Genomic DNA, 18,996 nt, shown 5'->3' on the forward strand with positions numbered 1-18,996 from the left:
TGTGTCTGCAGGGAGACCCCAGTTTGACCCAGTCCCTTCATGTAACAGTTGAGGAACCTGAGGTTTGGAGAGGTGGGGGTCACTTGTCTAAGATCACATAGCAACTTAGTGACATTTACTACATGTTTACTATATGAATAGTCCTCTCTTAGTCTCTCATTTCTGAACTTCAAGCTCCATGTGCTTCGATAGAATTTGGGATATGATTCCAAGTGCAAAAGGAAGTAAGGAAGAAATGGAGTATGTACAGAAGTATCGGTCATTCTGGAACCTTTTAAAATGACGTTTGAGGAACTAGGATAAAATGTTGGGAATCAGGGGTCGCCTGGGTGGCTCAATCAGTTAAGCATCTGGCTTTGGCTCAAGTCTGATATCACAGTTTGTGAGTTCGAGACTCACATCCGTGCCGGTGGTGCAGAGCCTGCTTGGGATTCTCTCTCCCCCTCTCTATCCTTCCCCATTTGTGTTCTATCTCTTTAAGTAAATAAGTAAACTTAAAAATATTTTTTAAAATCTCGGAAATCAGGACTACAGTGTGAAAGAAACCCAATAGTTACTTTTATGGTTGAATTGTGTACCTCCCAAAAGACACCTTGAAGTCGTAGTCCCCCAGCACCTGTGAATGTGACCTTATGTGGAAGTAGGGTCTTTGCAGATGTAATCAAGTCATGATGAGGTCAGTAGTGTGGGCTCCTGGCCAATGTGACTAATGTCTGTACAAGAGGGAAATGTGGACACAGAGGCACAGGGAAAATGAAAGCAGAGTTTGGAGTGATGCTTCTCCAAGCCAAGGAAGGCCAAGGATGGACAGCCAACAACCGAAATAGGAAAGAGGTTCCGAACAGAACCTCCCTCGCTGTCCCAGAAGGAACCAACCCTTCTGATTCCTAGATTTCCACCTTCCAGCTTCCATAACAGAAGAGAATAGATTTCTGTTGTTTCACTCCACCCATCTGGCACTTTGTCAGGGTGGCCCTAGCAAACCAATACAGCTACCGCTTATTAACCACTTTGCTGGGTCATTGCATTTGTTAATTTAGCCAATATCCCCCATGTATCTGTTGTGTGCCGGGGGCTGTGCAGGGTGCCAGAGAGTCAGAGAGTGAGAGAGCCTAGCTCCTGTCTTCCGGAAGCTTACATTCTACTTACGTGTTATTATCGCCCAGAGGCCTCACAACAGTCCTGTGCAATAGAGATCATTCTCTTTCAACTTAGAGATAAGAAAATTTCACTCTTCCGGGGTTAGTAACTGGGCCAAGGACTCACTTCATGTAAGGATAAGGCTGGGCCTGGTGGCTCTGTCTGAGCTACTGTCCTGCACTCACCCCTTACTGTGTTCTACCTCATTTGCTGTTTCCATGCATGACTGCCTAGATAGACTCTGGAGGGGGAGAAGGTGAAAAAGGCAGGGCTGTGGGTCCCAGAGGCATGGAGTGGGCCCCCAGTCACATTACAGTCAGGAAATGACACATCAGCCCCAGACCTGAAGGGGCCTCATAGCCGTGTGAGGCAGAGGCCCTTCACCCTCCTGCTTTGCCTCCGCGGGACTTCCACCGCAGTTGAGAATGAGGGGGCTCAGGAAGCCCAGTTTGGGTGGAGGAAGTAAAGTAAAGCCATGGCCCTGGCAGCTGACAAGTGGGCCATAGAACCCTCACCTGCTCTGACTGTGCGTACGGTATCAGTGATAGCCAGATGACCCTGGTCACTTTGTGACCTTGGTGGAGAGAGAGATAAGACCATACTGTAATCATTTCTGAACAGAGAGGCAAAACTCAACATCCGTCTTCCAGCCAGCACAAGTGACTAGGTTTACTACTGTTTACGAATGCTCGCCCTGTGCCTGCTTCGTGCCTCCCATCTCCTGGATAAAACCTGTAAGACACCCAACCATCACCCTGCCCCCAATTTCTGGCAGCATCGGAGGGAGAGCAAATCCTTGCTCTGAACCTTTTCCCCAATCAACCAGCACAAGCCCAGACCTCCAAACAAGCCCCTCTGCTCCCTCTTCCTGAGATGTCCCAGGTTCTCTCGAGCCGCAGCAAGCTAACAAACCTGACTTTGTCCACCGAGAAGTGTGTTCTCAGTGGTCTGTCTGGTTTTAGCAGCTGCACGCTTCACCCCTCGACCAGGACCCATGGGGGCTGGTACGATGGCAGGGGGGGGACCCTTCCCACTGGGTGGGCCCTTGAGGAACCCTCAGCTCTTCAAGTGGTACTTGGAACCGGGCGGTGGAGGGGAGTGGGGTCACCCTGCAGGAGACAGACCCAGCCCAAAAGTCTGTGGAAAGCACTGATGCCCTTGTGCGTTTTAGGAGAGGCCTCATCCCACCTCCGCCCGAGCAGTGCCCCTCGGGGAGTTCCTGAACTCTGCTCAGATATAGACATTCTGCCTCCAAGGGCCGACTGTTCAGCACATTTTTCTGAGCATTAAAATCACTGAAAAAGAAAAGTCCAAGTCCCTGGGGCAGGGGAGGGGGGTTGTCTCGCCATTTCCTGGCAGCAAAGCTATTAAACTTTCAAGTCCCAGTACCGAGCTGCCTGACAGTCTGCAAGCCGCCCAGCCTCACACATTCCAGCTACAGCAGTTAGTTCCAGTGAAAGTGTGCTTGGCTAAGGATCAATCACTGTTTCTGACAGTTTTTTTTTTACCCCAAATTAAAAGAGAGACAGAGGAGGAGGAGGCTCATCCCAGTGTTAAAACTCCTCACAGAGAATGGCCTTTGTTGGCTATGACTCTGTCTTATCAGATTATAAGTATAAGCTCACAGTATACCCTTTTAGGGTCTGGGGTGTGAGGTAAGACTGATCCTGTTCTTAACAGGAAGCCTTTCATAATATCTGGGGGTGGAAATAACATTGAATTGGTCCTGGCTGGGACACTAATACAAAGGGGGAACTTAATCTCTGTAGGTCTCAATTTCTTTGTCTATAAAATGGCAGTTATAGGGTGAATTATATCCCCCCTCAAATTCATATATTGTAGTCCTAACTCTCAGGACTTCAGAAGGTGATTGCAGTTAGAGCCTTTAAATAGGTGATAAAACCTTAGAGGCGAGGAAAATAGGCAACAACCTCTGACCTCAGCTGCAGCAACTTCTTACTGGACTTGTCTCCAAAGGCAAGGGAAGCAAAAACGAACTATTGGGACCTCATCAAGGTAACATGCTTTTGCACAGCAAAGGAAATAATAAAGAAAACTAAAAGGCAACTGATGGAATGGGAAAAGATAGTTGCAAATAACATATCAGATAAAGGGTTAGTATCCAAAATCTATAAAGAACTTACCAAACTCAACACCAAAAAAACAAATCATCCAGTGAAGAAATGGACAGAAGACATGAAGAGTCACTTTTCCAAAGAAGACATCCAGATGACCAACAGACACATGAAAAGATGCTCAGCATCCCTCCTCATCAGGGAAATACAAATCAAAACTACACTGAGATACCACCTCCCACTGGTCAGAACGGCTAAAATTAACAACTCGGGAAACAACAGATGTTGGCGAGGATGCAGAGAAAGGGGAACCCTCTTGCACTCTCAGTGGGAATGCAGACTGGTGCAGCCCCTCTGGAAAAGTGTGGAGGTTCTCCTCAAAAAATTAAAAATAGAATTACCCTACAACCCAGCAATAGCACTGCTAGGAATTTACCCAAAGGATACAGGAGTGCTGATGCATAGGGGCACATGTACCCCTAAGTTTATAATAGCACTATCGACAATAGCCAAATTATGGAAAGAGCTCAAATGTCCCTCAGCTGATGAATGATAAAGAAGATGTGGTTTGTCTACACAATGGAATATTACCTGGCAATGAAAGAATAAAATCTTTGCATTTGCAACAACATGGATGGAAATGAGGTATTATGCTAAGTGAAGTCAGTCAGTCACAGAAAGACAGATATATGTTTTCACTCGTATGTGGAACTTGAGAAACTTAACAGAAGACCACGGAGGAAGGGAAAGGAAATAGTTTCAAACAGAGAGGGAGAAAAACTATAAGAGACTTTAAATATAGAGAACTGAGGGCTTAAGGGGGAGTGGGTGGGGGGAGAGGGGAAAATGGGTGATGGGCACTGAGGAGGGCACTTGCTGGGATGAGCACTGGGGGTTGTATGTGAGCCATGAATCAGGGGAATCTACTCCTGAAACCAAGAGCGCCCTGTATGCAGTATATGTTAGCTAACTTGACCGGAAATTATATTTACGAAAAATAAATGAAGGTGTGATTAAGTTAAAATGATGCTGTGGGGGTGGGGCCCTAACCCAGTTCCACAGGTGTCCTTATCAGAAGAAGACATTTGGGCAGAGATATACGGAGGGGAGGCCATGTGAAGACACAGGGAAGGACGGCCGTGGGGAGAGCAAGGAGAGAGGCCTCAGGAAAAACAACGCTGACACCTCCATGTCAGCCTCCAGCCTCCAGCCCAGAGGCCACAGATTCTGCTGTTCTCGCCCTCCTGCCTGTGGTACTCTGTCATGGCGGCCCAGCAGACAGTGGGCACAACCCCGTTTCCCTGGGTGACACAGACGTTGTTGAGACAGTCAGATGAGACAGTGGGTGAAAGTTCCCGTTAATGCTTATGTGGCCCAAAGTGAGCATCCGGCGGAGGCCTGCGCTCACCGTGCACGTGCGGACAGCGTCACCTTCACATCTTCGTGAGACTTAGTACATGGTTTTCTCAGGAGACATTAGAGGGGGACCCATAGAACGCCCACCCAGAGTGCCTGTCTCTTGTCCATGGGGTGGCCGGGACGTGGGCAGAAACTCCCGGGACTTCAGGGTCCCACCTGAAGTGAGTGCCTGGCAGGGCTGGCCTGGGGGTGCAGACTCCACACTGGGCGGCCCTGCGCTCCCTCCCAGTCACCTGCAGGCCCTCTGAAGTACCGCCAGAAGCAATTCACTTCCCAAGCAGGGCTCCTTCGGGACAGGGACAGTGAACTCTCGAGATGGCCCAGGGCTTCACCTCCTTGTCTTGTTTGGGCCTCACAACACTGCAGGAGAGAGTTTCACCGAGGCTCTGAGATAAGCCCGGGGTTCCTTGGCAAGTAAATAATAATAAATCAATCTGTCAGTTCAGCTCTCTCCTCAGAGTTGGCTGGGAGCGGGAGTGACGAAGGGACTCTTACCTGAGGATGGGAATGAGGGTGAGGAAGGTGTGGTGTAGTCACGGGCTGGGGACGATGCTTGCAAGTGCTCAGGAGGGCAGCATGGCCGGGGGGAGGGGCTGCGGAAGGGTGGCTTGGAGGAAGAGGGGCTGGAGGGAGGGGCTGTGGAGGGAGAGGGGCTGGAGGGAGGGGCTGTGGAGGGAGAGGGCCTGGAGGGAGGGGCAGGGTACCGGTGGGGGCAGGCAGGTGTGGGCACTTAGAATTCAGGCAGAGTACTTTGCCTCTTGTACAACTTTGTCCGGAGTCTGTGGAAGGGGTCTTTCTAACTTCATTTCTTTCAGAATACTGTGGTGTTGGGGCACCTGGGTGGCTCAGTCGGTTAAGCGTCTGACTTCGGCTCAGGTCATGATCTCATGGTTCCTGGATTCGTGCTGACTGCCAGCTCAGAGCCTGGAGCCTGTTTCAGATTCTGTGTCTCCCTCTTTCTCTGACCCTCCCCTGCTCACGCTGTGTGTCTCTCTCTCTCTCAAAAATAAATAAAAACATTAAAAAAAAGAAGAATACTGTGGTGTTTCCTCTAAGACTTATTTAGCGTTATTCATCGGCCCTTGAAATAAATACATGAAAAGTCCCAGCTGTTTTCTCAGAGCAGGTTGGTGTTGTGGTGGACATTCCCTGTGCACAGCTTTTCATTACTTACTGATAACAGCTGAAGTAACTTCTCATTTCTGCTGAATAACACATTTGTGACAGTCAGCTCTATTAGCTCGTTTACAACCAGACAAATGAGTCTGTCTGTGCATTTCTCTAGCCAGATGATGATAAACTAGGTTTTATTTCCCTAAATTGAGTCCTCAGCTTCAGTGGGTCTGCGTGGACCTCGCAGAGGAACGCTGGGGACCCTGTCCCTGTAAGGAACCATCATGTTTGTCCCTGGCATCTGTCCTGTGCCAGCTGTCTGGATTAAATTTTAATTTAGTTCTTCCGGAGAGCGTAGGCCACTACAAAGTCTTGCCTATTGCTCTTATATGTGCTTATTTAATCCGGTTGGGTTTTTGCTTTGGGAGGATAATGTTGAGATGAGTCTTCTCCTCTCCCACCAGGACGTGTCCGTAGCTTCTGTGAGGCTGTGAGGGCTTCACCTCCCCTGGCCCTGGGCGGGAACACCCCCACTCTGAACTCAAGTCACGGGCAGGAGTTTTATTTAGTAGTTCACTTTTTAAATATTAGGTAAAATATATCAACACTGCAAAAAGACTACATGGCCCAAAGTACACCTGCTCCCACCCCTGTCTCCAGCCCTCACTAGAAGCATCCACCGCTACCACCTCTTGTGTGTGCTTCCGGAGTCTGGACTCACACATGGAAAAGAAAGAAAACACACAGACTGTAGCATGGCATAGATGGGGTTTTGCAGCCTGCCTTTTTACTCAAAAATATATGTTGGTACTAGTCCCATGTCAGTATATAACAAGTTCCCTTGTTCTTCTCATACAGCCACTGAGGATTCTGCTGTGTTAGATAGCTATACTGGCCATGCAGGCTGTTGGCAGTATTTCAGTGCGGTGTGGGATTTTAGGCGGCTCTCTGCCCGTAACTTCAGGGTTCCCATCTGAAACCTTGAGTGTGTCCGGCTCTGTATTCAGCCCTGGCTGCCCAGCCATGTGCTGGACACATTTTGTGTACTGGGGACTACCCACTCCACACCAGGGACTTAGAACAGAGAGCCGAGGGGACAGGGCAGAGACCAGGAAAAGCTTGGTGCCTGGCGGTGAGAATGAAAACCGTCGGCATAAATGACGCCATCTAGCCCCCACGCTAAGGAACCTGACCACACTGTGGCATGGCTTTTGTCAGTCCCAGACCGTGTCCCTAGCAGGGACCTAGCCCCCTTAAAATGCCTGCCTGAGAAAGGTCAACGCTGCCAAAAGAATTCACTGTTCCTTCCAGCTAAAACCTGACAAGAGGCCCTTGACCTCCCTTTTCCTTGGCAGTTATTTTAGGAAACTTGAAACTGTAAGGCTACAATTCAGAATCTTTCTTCAAGGACCTGGGAGCGATCTCCATGGAATGCACACTTTGAGGAGATAGGTCCCTGTCTCCCCGCTCCTGTGGGAGGGTCGGATGCTGGCTTTCGTGGGCGACTTTCTCCAATTGGCTCCTGTCATAAAGCTATGAGAAGTGTGTTTCTCCTTTGGATAAGCACCAATTAGCAAACACAGATGGCCTGATCATAGACCACCCCCTCCCTTAACCTCCTTCAGCACGTTTCCTTAGCACACCCTGCATTTAAAGAGCCTTCTGTCTTTTGTCTCAGTGGAGTTCAGCTCAGTTCTGTATCCTCAAGTGTCTCTCTTCTACTGCAGTGGTCTGAATAACCTATGTCTTGCCCATTTTAACATGTGCTTAGGGCAAGATTTCTCTTTGACAGTTGTGAATTCTGCCTCATGTATAGACTGCTCTGTGGGTGGTCAGACTGGATCCTGACACCCAGCCTTCATCCATGTGGGGTCCCCGGCTAGAGGGCCATCTTCTGGCATGTTCTGTGGGTCCCGCATTGAGTGTCAACCTCCTGAGGTACCCTAACTGAGGACCAGTGACTACCCTGCCTCTAAACTCCTGTAGCATGGGTGGGTTGAATGACTCATGAATCCATGTGTGCACACATAGTTGTTTATGTTACTATTCAATGTCTGTAGCTTCTCCTTTATTCAGTTCCACAAACTTAATTGGGCATCGGTAAAACATGTGGCAATTTACAAGCAGTATTTCATCTATATATGAATCATCCTGCTCCAATGATTATAAATGCATGGCCCACTTTGTTTCCTCCATATCTCCTCACATTTCTACTCCGCTTCAGATTATTTTAAACAAATCCCAGATATCATTGTTTCTTCTTCATATATTTCAGTTTATAAAGGTGCTTTAAAAATAACTTCTAAAAATCTAAAAATCACACCTAAACACTAATAACAATTCCTCAAATACCCAGTTCATCTTTCCTCAATTGTCTAATTTTTACAGTTTGCTTTGATAGTGGTTTAAATAATGTCCATGTTAGTGGTTGATATGTCAGTTTAATCTCTTTTAATTTATAGCTTTCCCCTCATCTCTCTTTTTGTCCCTTGCAACATTTGCTTGTTGCAAACATTGGGTGTTTAGTTCTATAGTTTCCCACAGTCTGGGTTTTGCTGATTTATTCCTAGTGGGTATCAATAAATGTATTCATCTGACCTCTGTATTTTCTGTAAATTAGTTTTATTTTGAAGCTTAATCACATTCAGTTTTTTCTTTTCTGGTAAGACTACATCACAGGTGATATTGTGTACTCTCCTTGGAGGTACCTGTCTGCTGGTCTCTCTTTTTGTGATATTGGTAGCCATTTGATGATTGTTATTGCCTAGATCCATTTTTTTAAATTACGGTTCCAAAGTGGTGATGTTTGAATTCTATGTTAATGATTAATATTAGTTATAAATATAAATAAAATGTTACTAGTTACATTATTTGTTTTTTAGCTGTAATATTTCTATAAAAGTATAATTATTCTCTTCAATTCTTTTTTGTTGTTGTTAATGCTGATGGATCTACAGTTCTTATAGGAAAGGCAGGAAAGATGCCTAATTCCTTCTAGTTATTTACCAGGTTTCAAAATAATGAGTTGGTAGGCAAACCATAAGAGACTCTTAAATACCGAGAACAAACGGAGGGCTGATGGGGGTGGGGGAGAGAGGAAGAGGGGTGATGGGCATGGGGGAGGGCACTTGTGGGGATGAGCACTGGGTGTTGTATGGAAACCAACTTGACAATAAACTATAAAAGAAAAAAAATCTTCAAAAAAAAAAAAAGAATTCTTTTGTTTCCTAAATTCCAAAACAAAACAAAACAAAACAAAACAAAACAAAAAACAAAAAAATAATGAGTTGGTTCTCCAGTGGACTCCAAGGCAATTAATAAGAGGGATTTTTTTCTATTATACTGAACTCATAGATTTAAACATACTTGATGTGTTTCAAAGCATTGCGGTTAATATTCTTATTGATATGTAGCCATCTTTGATTAGTGGGAGCTTATTCAATTTTCTCCTAAGTCTTTTCACATGACTCTAGTAGATCTTTATAGCTTCCTTGGTTTTGGTATGATGACAGGTTTGAGATTCATCTCTTACACTTCCTGTTCCCAAACCTGGATTCAACCATTTCTCCAAGGAGCCTCCATGCTTATAATGAAAGATGGTACTTAGGTGACCCAAATCAGAGGCTAAAAATGCTCGTGGCTACTGGGTTGGCAAATGTTTCTTGGTCTTCCACTGGCAAGAGTTAGGAAATGGATATATATATATATACTGGGATCACATACACCATGATTTTAAACTGATAATTCCAATTCCAATTCAGGACTAGAGAACTGTCACTAAACTTTATCTGCCTTACAAGTGTATCCCCTCTCAACCATACTAAAAGTCTCAGTTCTCAATGACACAAATAGAATTACTCTTTTGCTTTATCCCATAGTACAACACACACACACACACACACACACACACACACACACACACCAGTGTCAATACAACACGAGCAATGCCACCAACAATATCATTACTGAAAATGATTTAATAAGATTCTTTTTTCAGTACTCTTTGCATCCCACTAGAGATGTGCAAATTACTGTGGTTTAAAAGTCACTTCTATAATTCTGCAAAATACTTTCATGGTTCCAAAGTCATCTCCACATAACAAGATAGAAGAATTCTAGTGCCTGTTTCTTTCCCCTCTACTCTATCCCTTCCATTCTCCTATAAGTGATCATTTAAAAACATTTCGTGGTTGTTGTTTTTTTCAATTACAAGTGAATATGTATGTATATGTTCATATAGCTTCCTCTTTCTTAGATAAATGGTAGAATGAAGTACACACTATCTCCACCTTGTTTTTTAACTCAACAATATATCTTGGAGATCATCACTCCATAATACTTATAGAGCTCTTCCTCATTCCTTTTGTGGATGTGTCATTGCTTATTCAGCTAGTCCTCTATTGCTAGGTATTTGGGTTGTTTCCGGTCTCTTGCCATTATAGATACGACTGCAGTAAATAGCCTTGTACATACTTCTTGTTCATGTTTTTGCCAGTGTGACACCAGGAGGGATTCCTAGAAGTGGGATTGCTGGATTGCTGGATTAAATTACATGTACATAAATGCATATATAGTTTGTCTAGATATTGCCAAGTTCTTCTCCATAGGCATTCTAACATTTTCTATTCCCATCAGCACGGCGTGGAATTGGCTGCTTCCTGGCACTTCATCAACAAAATAGATTGACATACTTTTGGAGTTTTGCCCATCTGATAAGTGAAAAGAGTATCTCAGGTAGGTTTTTGTTTTGTTCATATTTCTCTTATCATGAGTGAAGCTGAACATCTTTTTACACAGTTAAGAGCCCTTTTCATTTATTTTTATGTCAACTCTCTGATTATATCTACAGCCTATGTAACAGTAAGCACATTGTTGGCTTTTATTTTAAAGCCTCACATTCTAAATGCTGTTTACGGAACAAGGGTATTAATCCTTTGGATTCAACGTTGCAAATACTTTTTTCTAGTTTGTCATTTATCTTTTAGTTTTGCTTATGGTGTTATTCTGTGATGCAAAATTTAAAATTTTTTGGTAATCAAATTAACAGTATTTTCCTTTATTGGTTTTAGATTTTGAATTATATCAAGGAAGACTTCTTCCACACCCAGGTTATAAAGGAATTCACCCATGCTTTCTACTTGTATGGTTTCCTTTTTCACATTTAAATCTGGGGTACATCTGGAATTGATTTAGGGAACAGTGAAGGATGGATCCAATTTTATTTTCCTTATGACTATCCAGCTGTCTGAATACCACTTATTAAAAAGTCCATCCTTTCCTCCATTAGTTTCAAATGGCACATTTATCGATACGAAGTTTCTGTATGTAGCAGGGACTGCTTTTGAATTTTATATTGTGTTCCATTGGTCTTCTTATCTTTCATGTGCCAACATGAAACTGCTTTGTGAGTGAGGTTCTAGTATGTTTCAATGTCTGGGAGAGCTGACCCTTCCTCCTTGCTCTCCTCTTTCAGTTTTTCTTTTTGGCTATTCTTGCCTTTTTGTTTTTACAAATGAAATTTATAATAAATCCTTGTATTTCAAAAAAGAACCTCTATGATATTTTAAAAATTAGGATTGCATTAAATATACAAATGAACTTAGGGAGAACAGACATTTTTCTTGAGTCTTTATACTCAAGTACGTGGTCGTCTTTCATTTGTGCCTTTCAAGAGAGTTTTATTGTCTCATATACATTTTGGACATTTCTTGTTAAGTTTATTTAGAAGTATTTTATTTTTTGCTATCATAAATGAGATGGCAGCCATTTATGTTAAATAAATATATGTATATGTGTGTGTATGTATAGCATATATCTTTAATGTTTATAATCTGCTACTTTCCTAAATTAACTTATTGTCTATTGTACAGTTTTCACATGGATCCTTTTGAGCTTTCCAGAAGGACCAGCATTTTCCTTCTTTCTTTCCAACCCTTATACCTCCAATTGCTTTCTCTTCTGTGACATTAACTGTGACCTCTGACCCATGTCCCATAACAATGAAGATAGTGGGCATCCTTATCTTGTTCTTAATTTCTACAGAAGTCCTCTAGTATTTCTTTCTTAGCTATTTTATCATGTCAAGAAAGTCTCCAATTATCCTTATTGTTCAGGTGAGAAATCAAGGTGTAGCAATATCAGTGAAGAATTTTCTGGGCCTGAGTTTGATGTACGGACTGCCTGGCTTCAAAATCCTCAGTCTTTGTAGCACATCCTCTGTTTTCATCACTGAGACAGCCCAGTCCTCTACTCTTCAACATGGCCGGCACATTTTAAGAGATCTTAAGAGATTTGACAGTGGCTCAATGACCGCACTCCTTTTGCCCACTGTCTTCTGTAGCAGAGTTTTGCTTCTGCACAGATATCCTCTACTTAGCAAAGCTACAGCCCCCAGGAAATCAAAAACTACCCTTTTTAGAAAGCAGTTTGGTGGCTGCCTACATCACTTGACCAAGACCCTTGGGGGCAGCCTCCTTTCCTGTTCTACCCAAAGGGTTCTTTCACTCTCATATGTCACTCTCCCTGAGAGGAATTCTCCTGAATACATTTTTTTTCTCTGTAAAGTTACATTTCTAATGATCCTTTAGTGTCCGTTATAACTTGGTTAACAAAGTAGCTGACTTACTGGCCTCCTCTGACCAAAGTGCATGTACAGTCCTGAGAATAGAGGTGGTGGTTTATCTTGGGTAAATGTATGCAGGCTGCTGCAGATACTAAAATAGCTCACCGTTCTTTCTCCCTCCTCCTTTCAGGGACACCAGGTTGTGAATCATGAACAACAATCTTATGGCCTTCTTATTCAGGGGCGCTGGGGCTGGGGCTGGGGTATCAGTTCTTGTTTCTTTTTCTTTAAAAACAAACAGGGGCGCCTGGGTGGCTTGGTCGGTTAAGCGTCCGACTTTCGCTTAGGTCATGATCTCGCGGTTCGTGGGTTCGAGCCCCGCGTCGGGCTCTGTGCTGACTGCCAGCTCAGAGCCTGGAGCCTGTTTCAGTCTGTGACTCCCTCTCTCTCTGACCCTCCCCTGCTCACGCTGTCTCTCTCTCTCTCCTAGAAATAAATAAAAAATAAAACCTTAAAAAAAAATAAAAATAAAAACAAACAAACAAGCAAGCAAATAAATCTGCTAGGACCATAGGTTCTGAGGGGAGAGAAACTGGCCCTCACCTGGATTGCGTAAGTTTCCAGCAATTTCCCCAAATAGGCAGATCCCCTGAGTATGGCTCTCTCTTTGCAAGGACAGAAAGAGGAACTGTGAACGGCAGGAAAAAATACTCAAATCAGGTGTATTTTAAATTCTAATTCTCTTGCTTTTTAATAATTTTGACTTCCCCTTTCTTCCAGCTAACAACCTCTGCCGTCTGAGGTGTAAACTGCTGTTTTCTCCCATGGAGACCAATAATTTCAGTGGAAACCAAAGCCTCCACGTTTCCCCGTCTTTTCCAGGCAGCCTCTCTCTGGCCTTGGCCTTGGCTTGCTTCCTGTGCTCTGAGACTCCGCCTCCACGACTGCATCTCCTCCGTCCCCACTCTCCTTTTTTCTGCAGCGTGGAAAAGTAAAGTTACACAATTAGGGCAGCTGCCTAATTCCAAGCTTGTGTTTGGCCTATTTGGAGAGGAAAGGGTCTGACATTGCTGCCAGAGCTTATTATGAGCATCATTCATTTGGCAAGAGAAGTCAGGAGCACTTGGCAAAGCAGGAGAGGGAAAGAGCCAATTTCTGCCCAGGCAATGGGCAGGGGCTGTGCCCTCCTTGGCCTCTGGGGCCATCACCTGGGAGTTTTCCTGTCTGTTTTTACTGCTTAGCAGAAGTGGCTGGGAGTTTGTAACACAGCTGAGGAGTGGGGAGAGGTTTGGAAGTGAAAAGGGACTTCGTATAAATTAACCCTAGCAGGATTGGCTATGTGATTTGTGGGTCCCCGTGCAAAATGAAAATGTGGAGCTCCTTGTTCCAAAGGCAGTGGGGAAAGTGCTTTGCAAGGTGGTAAAATATAAAATAAATAAATAAAGGTGGTAAAATACAAACGTCTGTGGTTTCTCTCTCTCTTTTTTTTGACGTTTATTTTTGAGAGGGAGACAGAGAGCAAGCAGGGCAGGGACAGAGAGAGGGAGACACAGAATCTGAAGCAGACTCCAGGCTCCCAGCTGTCAGCACAGAGCCTGATGCGGGGCTCGAACCTTGAGATCATGAACTGAGCTGAAATCAGACGCTTAACCAACTGAGCCACCCAGGCGCCCCTGGGTTTTCTCTTGTCTTAGGGTAAGTTTTGCTATTTAATCTTGCAAATCCTCAGACAGAAGGATACTCTAGGGGGCAAATGCAAACTCTTCTAGGCCCCCGGACGCCCTGCCCCACCATTTGGGGCACCGTGTGTACACCAGCTGCTGGGTTACCCTTCCTGCCCTGAGAGGTGGAGGGAATGGAGGAGTCAAGCCTGGCATCTCCTTTTCCCACAGACTGGCCACTCTGGCCCAGGGAGGATAGGCAATGCTAAGAGTACTGACCCTCCGTGCCACCCTGGAGGGGCCCGGGTCAAGGGTGGACAAGAGGCTCGCCATTCCCCTCTAGCTGCCTGCCAGGCGCACAGTGGCGCTGCCAGCCCTGGATCCGTGCCACACCCAAGAAGCAACCTGCCCCTTCCCGGGCCCTTTCTGGAGTTGATGGGGAGAGTGGGGGCAGGGGGGAGGGGCCTGGGGTTCCCAGGGTCGTGGGACTGAGCAGCTGAGAGCTTTGGATTCCTGAAGCCCAGAAACTCTTAGCATGGCATGTCTCTCTCTGAAGCCTGCATGGCGGGAAGGCAGCACTTTCTGAATAAATGAATTGCTGGTAGTCTGTTCTCTAGGCCTGGAAGAGGTTAGGGGCCCTGGTTGGGGTGGGCCGCTCTTGCCGTTCTGGGGGAACTGGCTGCTTAGTGGGTCTAGGGCTCCATAACGAAGCACCCTGGAAGGCAGTGGGGCCCCCATTCCCCAGTGGGAAAGGCTTTGTTTCTGAGTAGCCAGAAGCTGGGCCTGCCGTTTGGAGACAGAGAGGGCTTGGGAAGGAGATATCATCTCATGGCTATTACGGTGGAGAAAGGAAGAAAGGATCCAGCTAAGGCCCTGAAGGGGGGCCGTGGCCTCCAGAGGCAAGTCCCTTGGTCTGAGGCTCGGCCCCCAGGGGACTGGTGTTCCGACTCAGGATAGTCTGCTGCCTACGCACAGTACTTCACAGTTTCCAGTGCACGTTTCTGCATCTTATTGCATCTCATTTGCACAAGGACCCTGGGCCACGCTCATCCATTTTATAGATAGTGAAAGGGAGACACAGAGCAGAGGGGTGGCTGGTCCGAGTAAGTGGCAGAACCAGGATTTGAAGCGGGCCCCCACTCACGGTTGAGCATCCGTCGTGTCCACGGCTCCAGGTATGTGCAGTGCCGTGAAGCAGTCTCTCTGAGCTGTTAGTCACTGTTTTTACTGGGTCTGTTACATTGTTAACCCCCTTAACAGTTCTCCTCAGTTGATAAGTGGTCCCCGCATGAGGAGACAAGTTGAGAGAAGGTGGCAAAGCAGACATCCAAATGGAAGTTCACTGTAAGGTAAACTAGTTTAAGCTCTTTCCAGTCTTCCCACTGCTGGGGAGAGCTGGTTCTTCGCAAGTGGCCTAGAGAGTGAGGGCATGGCCAGGCAAGTGACCACAGGACAACATGGTAACTATCACCGTGGGTGTGCGCAGGCTGTCATGACATCACAGAAGGAACAGGGGAAGCATCACAGAGGACACGTGGTGTGTTCTGGGGCTCTCAGGTGGGCGGTGTGGCTGGAACAGAGATGTGGCTTCATGAGAGCCTTGAGGATTGAGCCCAGAGTCATGGATTGGGTCCTTTCAGAGAAGAGGAGCCCAGAAAGGTGTTGGGCAGGGGACATAATACAGTGAGATCCCATGTGTCCAAAAGATGCTGCTGGCGTAGAGAACACCAAGAAGGAGAGCAGGCCTCAGCAAAGCCATCTTAAAGCTTTATGTTGAAGCCTGGAGGGCTAGAAAGTGCGGGTCGGCTTTGTAACTGCAACAAAGGAAAATTAACGTGTCTTTGTCATATGTAGAATTTTCTTTGGTTCTTTATGGTGGGACAGAGCTTAATATGGCTGGAGGGCTGGGCTATGTGATACAGAAATAACTCTCATTTTACAGGTTGGTCTAACTGTATCTTCAAGTCCATGCATTAAAAAAAGAGAAAATAAAATAAAAAGAGAACTCTGTAGTCATATGAAGGATCTCACTTTGGTCAGGTAAGAGGAAAATGACCCTCATTTGGGACTGTGACCACTAGTGTCAGGGACAAACGTCTTGGTGTCCAGCCTTGGCTTTGGCAGCCCTGTGGATGTGTGGCTTTCATGGAGTAGCTTTCTGACCTGTAGTTACCTGCAGGCAGGAACCATGCAACTTACATATCTATGGATTTGCTGTAATAGATGTGGCATTAGACCCATTTTACAGATAAGGCCACTGACACGTAGCGAAGTTGGGCAAGTTGCTAGCTACAGTTGAATATGGATTATTGTTTTGTGGCCATACTTTTGACTTAGAAATCAGGATGCCTGGCTTCTCATGAAAAGCCTGTGTGGCATCTGAATGTGAGAAATTGTCCTGCAGATGCTGAAATATTGGAATATCTAGGGACACGAGTATTTGGAATCGGGGCTGCCAGGGAGGATCTGAGAGGGAGGGCTGTCTTAGATTTGACAGCTTTAAGTCCCAGGCTGCTCTTAAGATGGCTTTTCTTCACAGCCCAGATCGATGTGAGCGGGACCACGGCTCCCGAGGAAAGCCAGGAGGACAGTATCGTATGTCACACGTACTGAGCTGACGGCCGGGCACTGAATGCCCATGAGGAAGAAGCATCCTGGGATGAAATGGGGAGGCAGTCAGGGAAATGGGGAGCCTGTGAGTGTGAGTGTCCTGTTCTGCATCACCCAGTCACACACAAATGGAGGTTTATGAGCTGCTCTCAGGGGACTCTGTGCTGGGCCCTAGGGTACAAGGGGTCTGAGCTAACAGTTCCTAAGCTGGGTTGGAGGCCGTTCTAGATCAGAGGGATCCCAAGGCCAGCATTTGTCGGGTGGAGGGAAGGGACAAGAGAAGCCAGCCACCCACAGAGACCTGATGAGATGTGCAATGCTGGCTGGAGTCCCAGTGGTGGAACCATAGGCTGCAGGCCTGATGTGACAGATGAGCTCAGCGTTCTGCACCAATCAGCCCGGAGAGCACATCCTGACCAAGTAAGGGAGAACGATGAAACCTCTGTGTTCTGCCCAATCCAATGAGATAGCCACTGGCCACATGTGGCTATTTAAATTTATTATTATTATTATTATTATTAATTATTAACTTAGAGAGAGCACACACAGGGCAGGGCAGACGGGGAGAGAGAGAGAGAATCTTAAACAGGCTCCACACTCAGTGCTGAGCCTGACTTGGGGCTTGATCCCAAAACCCTGGAATCATGACGTGAGCTAAAGTCAAGAGTCAGACGCTCAACCGACGGAGCCACCCAGGAGCCCCTACTTACATTTAAATAAGATAAAATAAAACAAAATAAAATAATAAAATAAAATAAAAATTCAATTCCTTAGTCTTATTAGCCACATTTCACATGCTCAATAGCCGTCTGTGGCTAGTGGCTAACAGACTGGACAATGTGGATATAGGCTATTTGAATCACTGCAGAAAGTTCTATTTCGGTGTAAATCATTTCATTAATATTTTAAATGCTGATTACATGTTGAAATAACTTTTAAAACATATCGAGTTAAGTAAGATACGTTAATATTAACTTTACCCGTTTCTTTTTACTTTCTTTACTGTGGGCAATGGAAACGTTTTAGTTACTGTGTGGCTCCTGTTTCTACTGGAGAGTGCTGTGGTCAGTGGATACAGGACACACCTCCATTTAGCCATTGTTTTTAATACCATATCCATTCGATGGTGTTCCATTTGATGATGTCTGTACAAATCCTTTCTTAATAACAAAGGGTACAGAGTCAGCCCCGGCTAATGAGACAAATGCAAGCTTTGGAACTGGAACAATTTGGTCTCAAAGCTCAGCTTCCCTATGGGCTGCATGATTTGGACAAATTACTTAATTTCTTTGTGCCTCAGTTTTCTCCTCTGAACAATGCAGTCAATGAACGAGTCTCTGCCTAGCATGGCTCTGAACATAAGAGACAGTGCACTACAGGGACTCCTACGGACCCGGCCGTTAGTCTACCTCTGTAAATGGTGGCTGTCATTGTCACCACTGTCATCAGAACTTCTGAGCATGAAAGAATAAGGGGTCATGGTCAGTTTCTTTGGCCTGAGACCATTCACTCCCCCGCCCCTGCCTCAGCATCCTTGCTCTCCGATGATGACCTCCCAGGCAGCTGTAAAGCCCCTGCGCGGGGCCCAGGCACTCACCTGCTGGCAGCTGCTGGCCCAGGAGGCCCTGAGGGCACCCCAGCTTTCCGAGCGTGTGGCCTTGCTCTCCAGGTGCACCCGCAGTTGTGCCTCCAGCTCCTGGCTGACGTTCTCGAGGGCGTGAACCTTGGCCATGTATTCCACCAGGCAGCCCCCCAGGTCCTCAACGGCACCGAGGTTCCTCTCCAGGCCTGGAGCAGGTGCTGTGGCCAGACCCGAGCTCCGCAGGCCCTGCAGGAAAACACTGCTGATGCCCAGGGCCCGGCGCGTCACGCGGGTGCCCAGGCCACCTGTGTACCCACTGGGCACCATCCCTACATAGACTCTGGGTGCTCGGACGAGACCACCCATGGCATTGGTCCTGGAGGCCGGGGGGCTGTCCAGGGAGGATGATGACCACGTTCCCCCAAAAGATGCCCTGTGCCTCTGGAGGGGCAAGCTGGGGCTGGCACCGGTGGGCATGTCCACCACCACTCGCCTGCTGCTCATCATCCCTTCTGCCTCTGCTGTACCTACTGGGCTTACAGAGCCCAGTGGCTTTTGGTTTCCAGCCCCAGTGTCCCTGTGGCTCGGGTGTGGGCCTCTCTGGAAGCTCCCCTATCCCCAGGGCTGCTTTGTCTGCTGTTTTCCATGAGCTTCCAGCATTCACCGAGCTGAAAGGGAAACAGGCCCTGCCCAGGGCTGCCTGCAGAAAGGCACTCATGCATTCTCTGCAAGGTCATGTGCCTGACCTCCCAGATTTTTCTGCTGGTGGTGCGGGTGCTGGATCAGTGCAGGCTGCGGGGGTGGCTCATCTGGATTTGTGTACTTCACTACCTA

The 18,996-nt window shown here is 46.4% G+C and overlaps 1 protein-coding gene across 1 annotated transcript in view; it reads right to left on the reverse strand.

Annotated features, from left to right (window-relative positions):
* The window catches only part of BFSP2 (beaded filament structural protein 2), a 64,227-nt gene extending 45,558 nt beyond the window's left edge, over nt 1-18,669 (reverse strand). The window contains exon 1 of the mRNA XM_039243873.1: nt 18,178-18,669. Within this exon, the coding sequence (XP_039099804.1) occupies nt 18,178-18,669 (492 nt within the window). The remainder of the gene's footprint in view (nt 1-18,177) is intronic.
* Between the last annotated feature and the right edge of the window lie 327 nt (nt 18,670-18,996).

Source organism: Hyaena hyaena, unplaced genomic scaffold (assembly GCF_003009895.1).
Source record: "Hyaena hyaena isolate Hyena2069 unplaced genomic scaffold, ASM300989v1 scaffold_234, whole genome shotgun sequence".
NCBI lineage: Eukaryota > Metazoa > Chordata > Mammalia > Carnivora > Hyaenidae > Hyaena > Hyaena hyaena.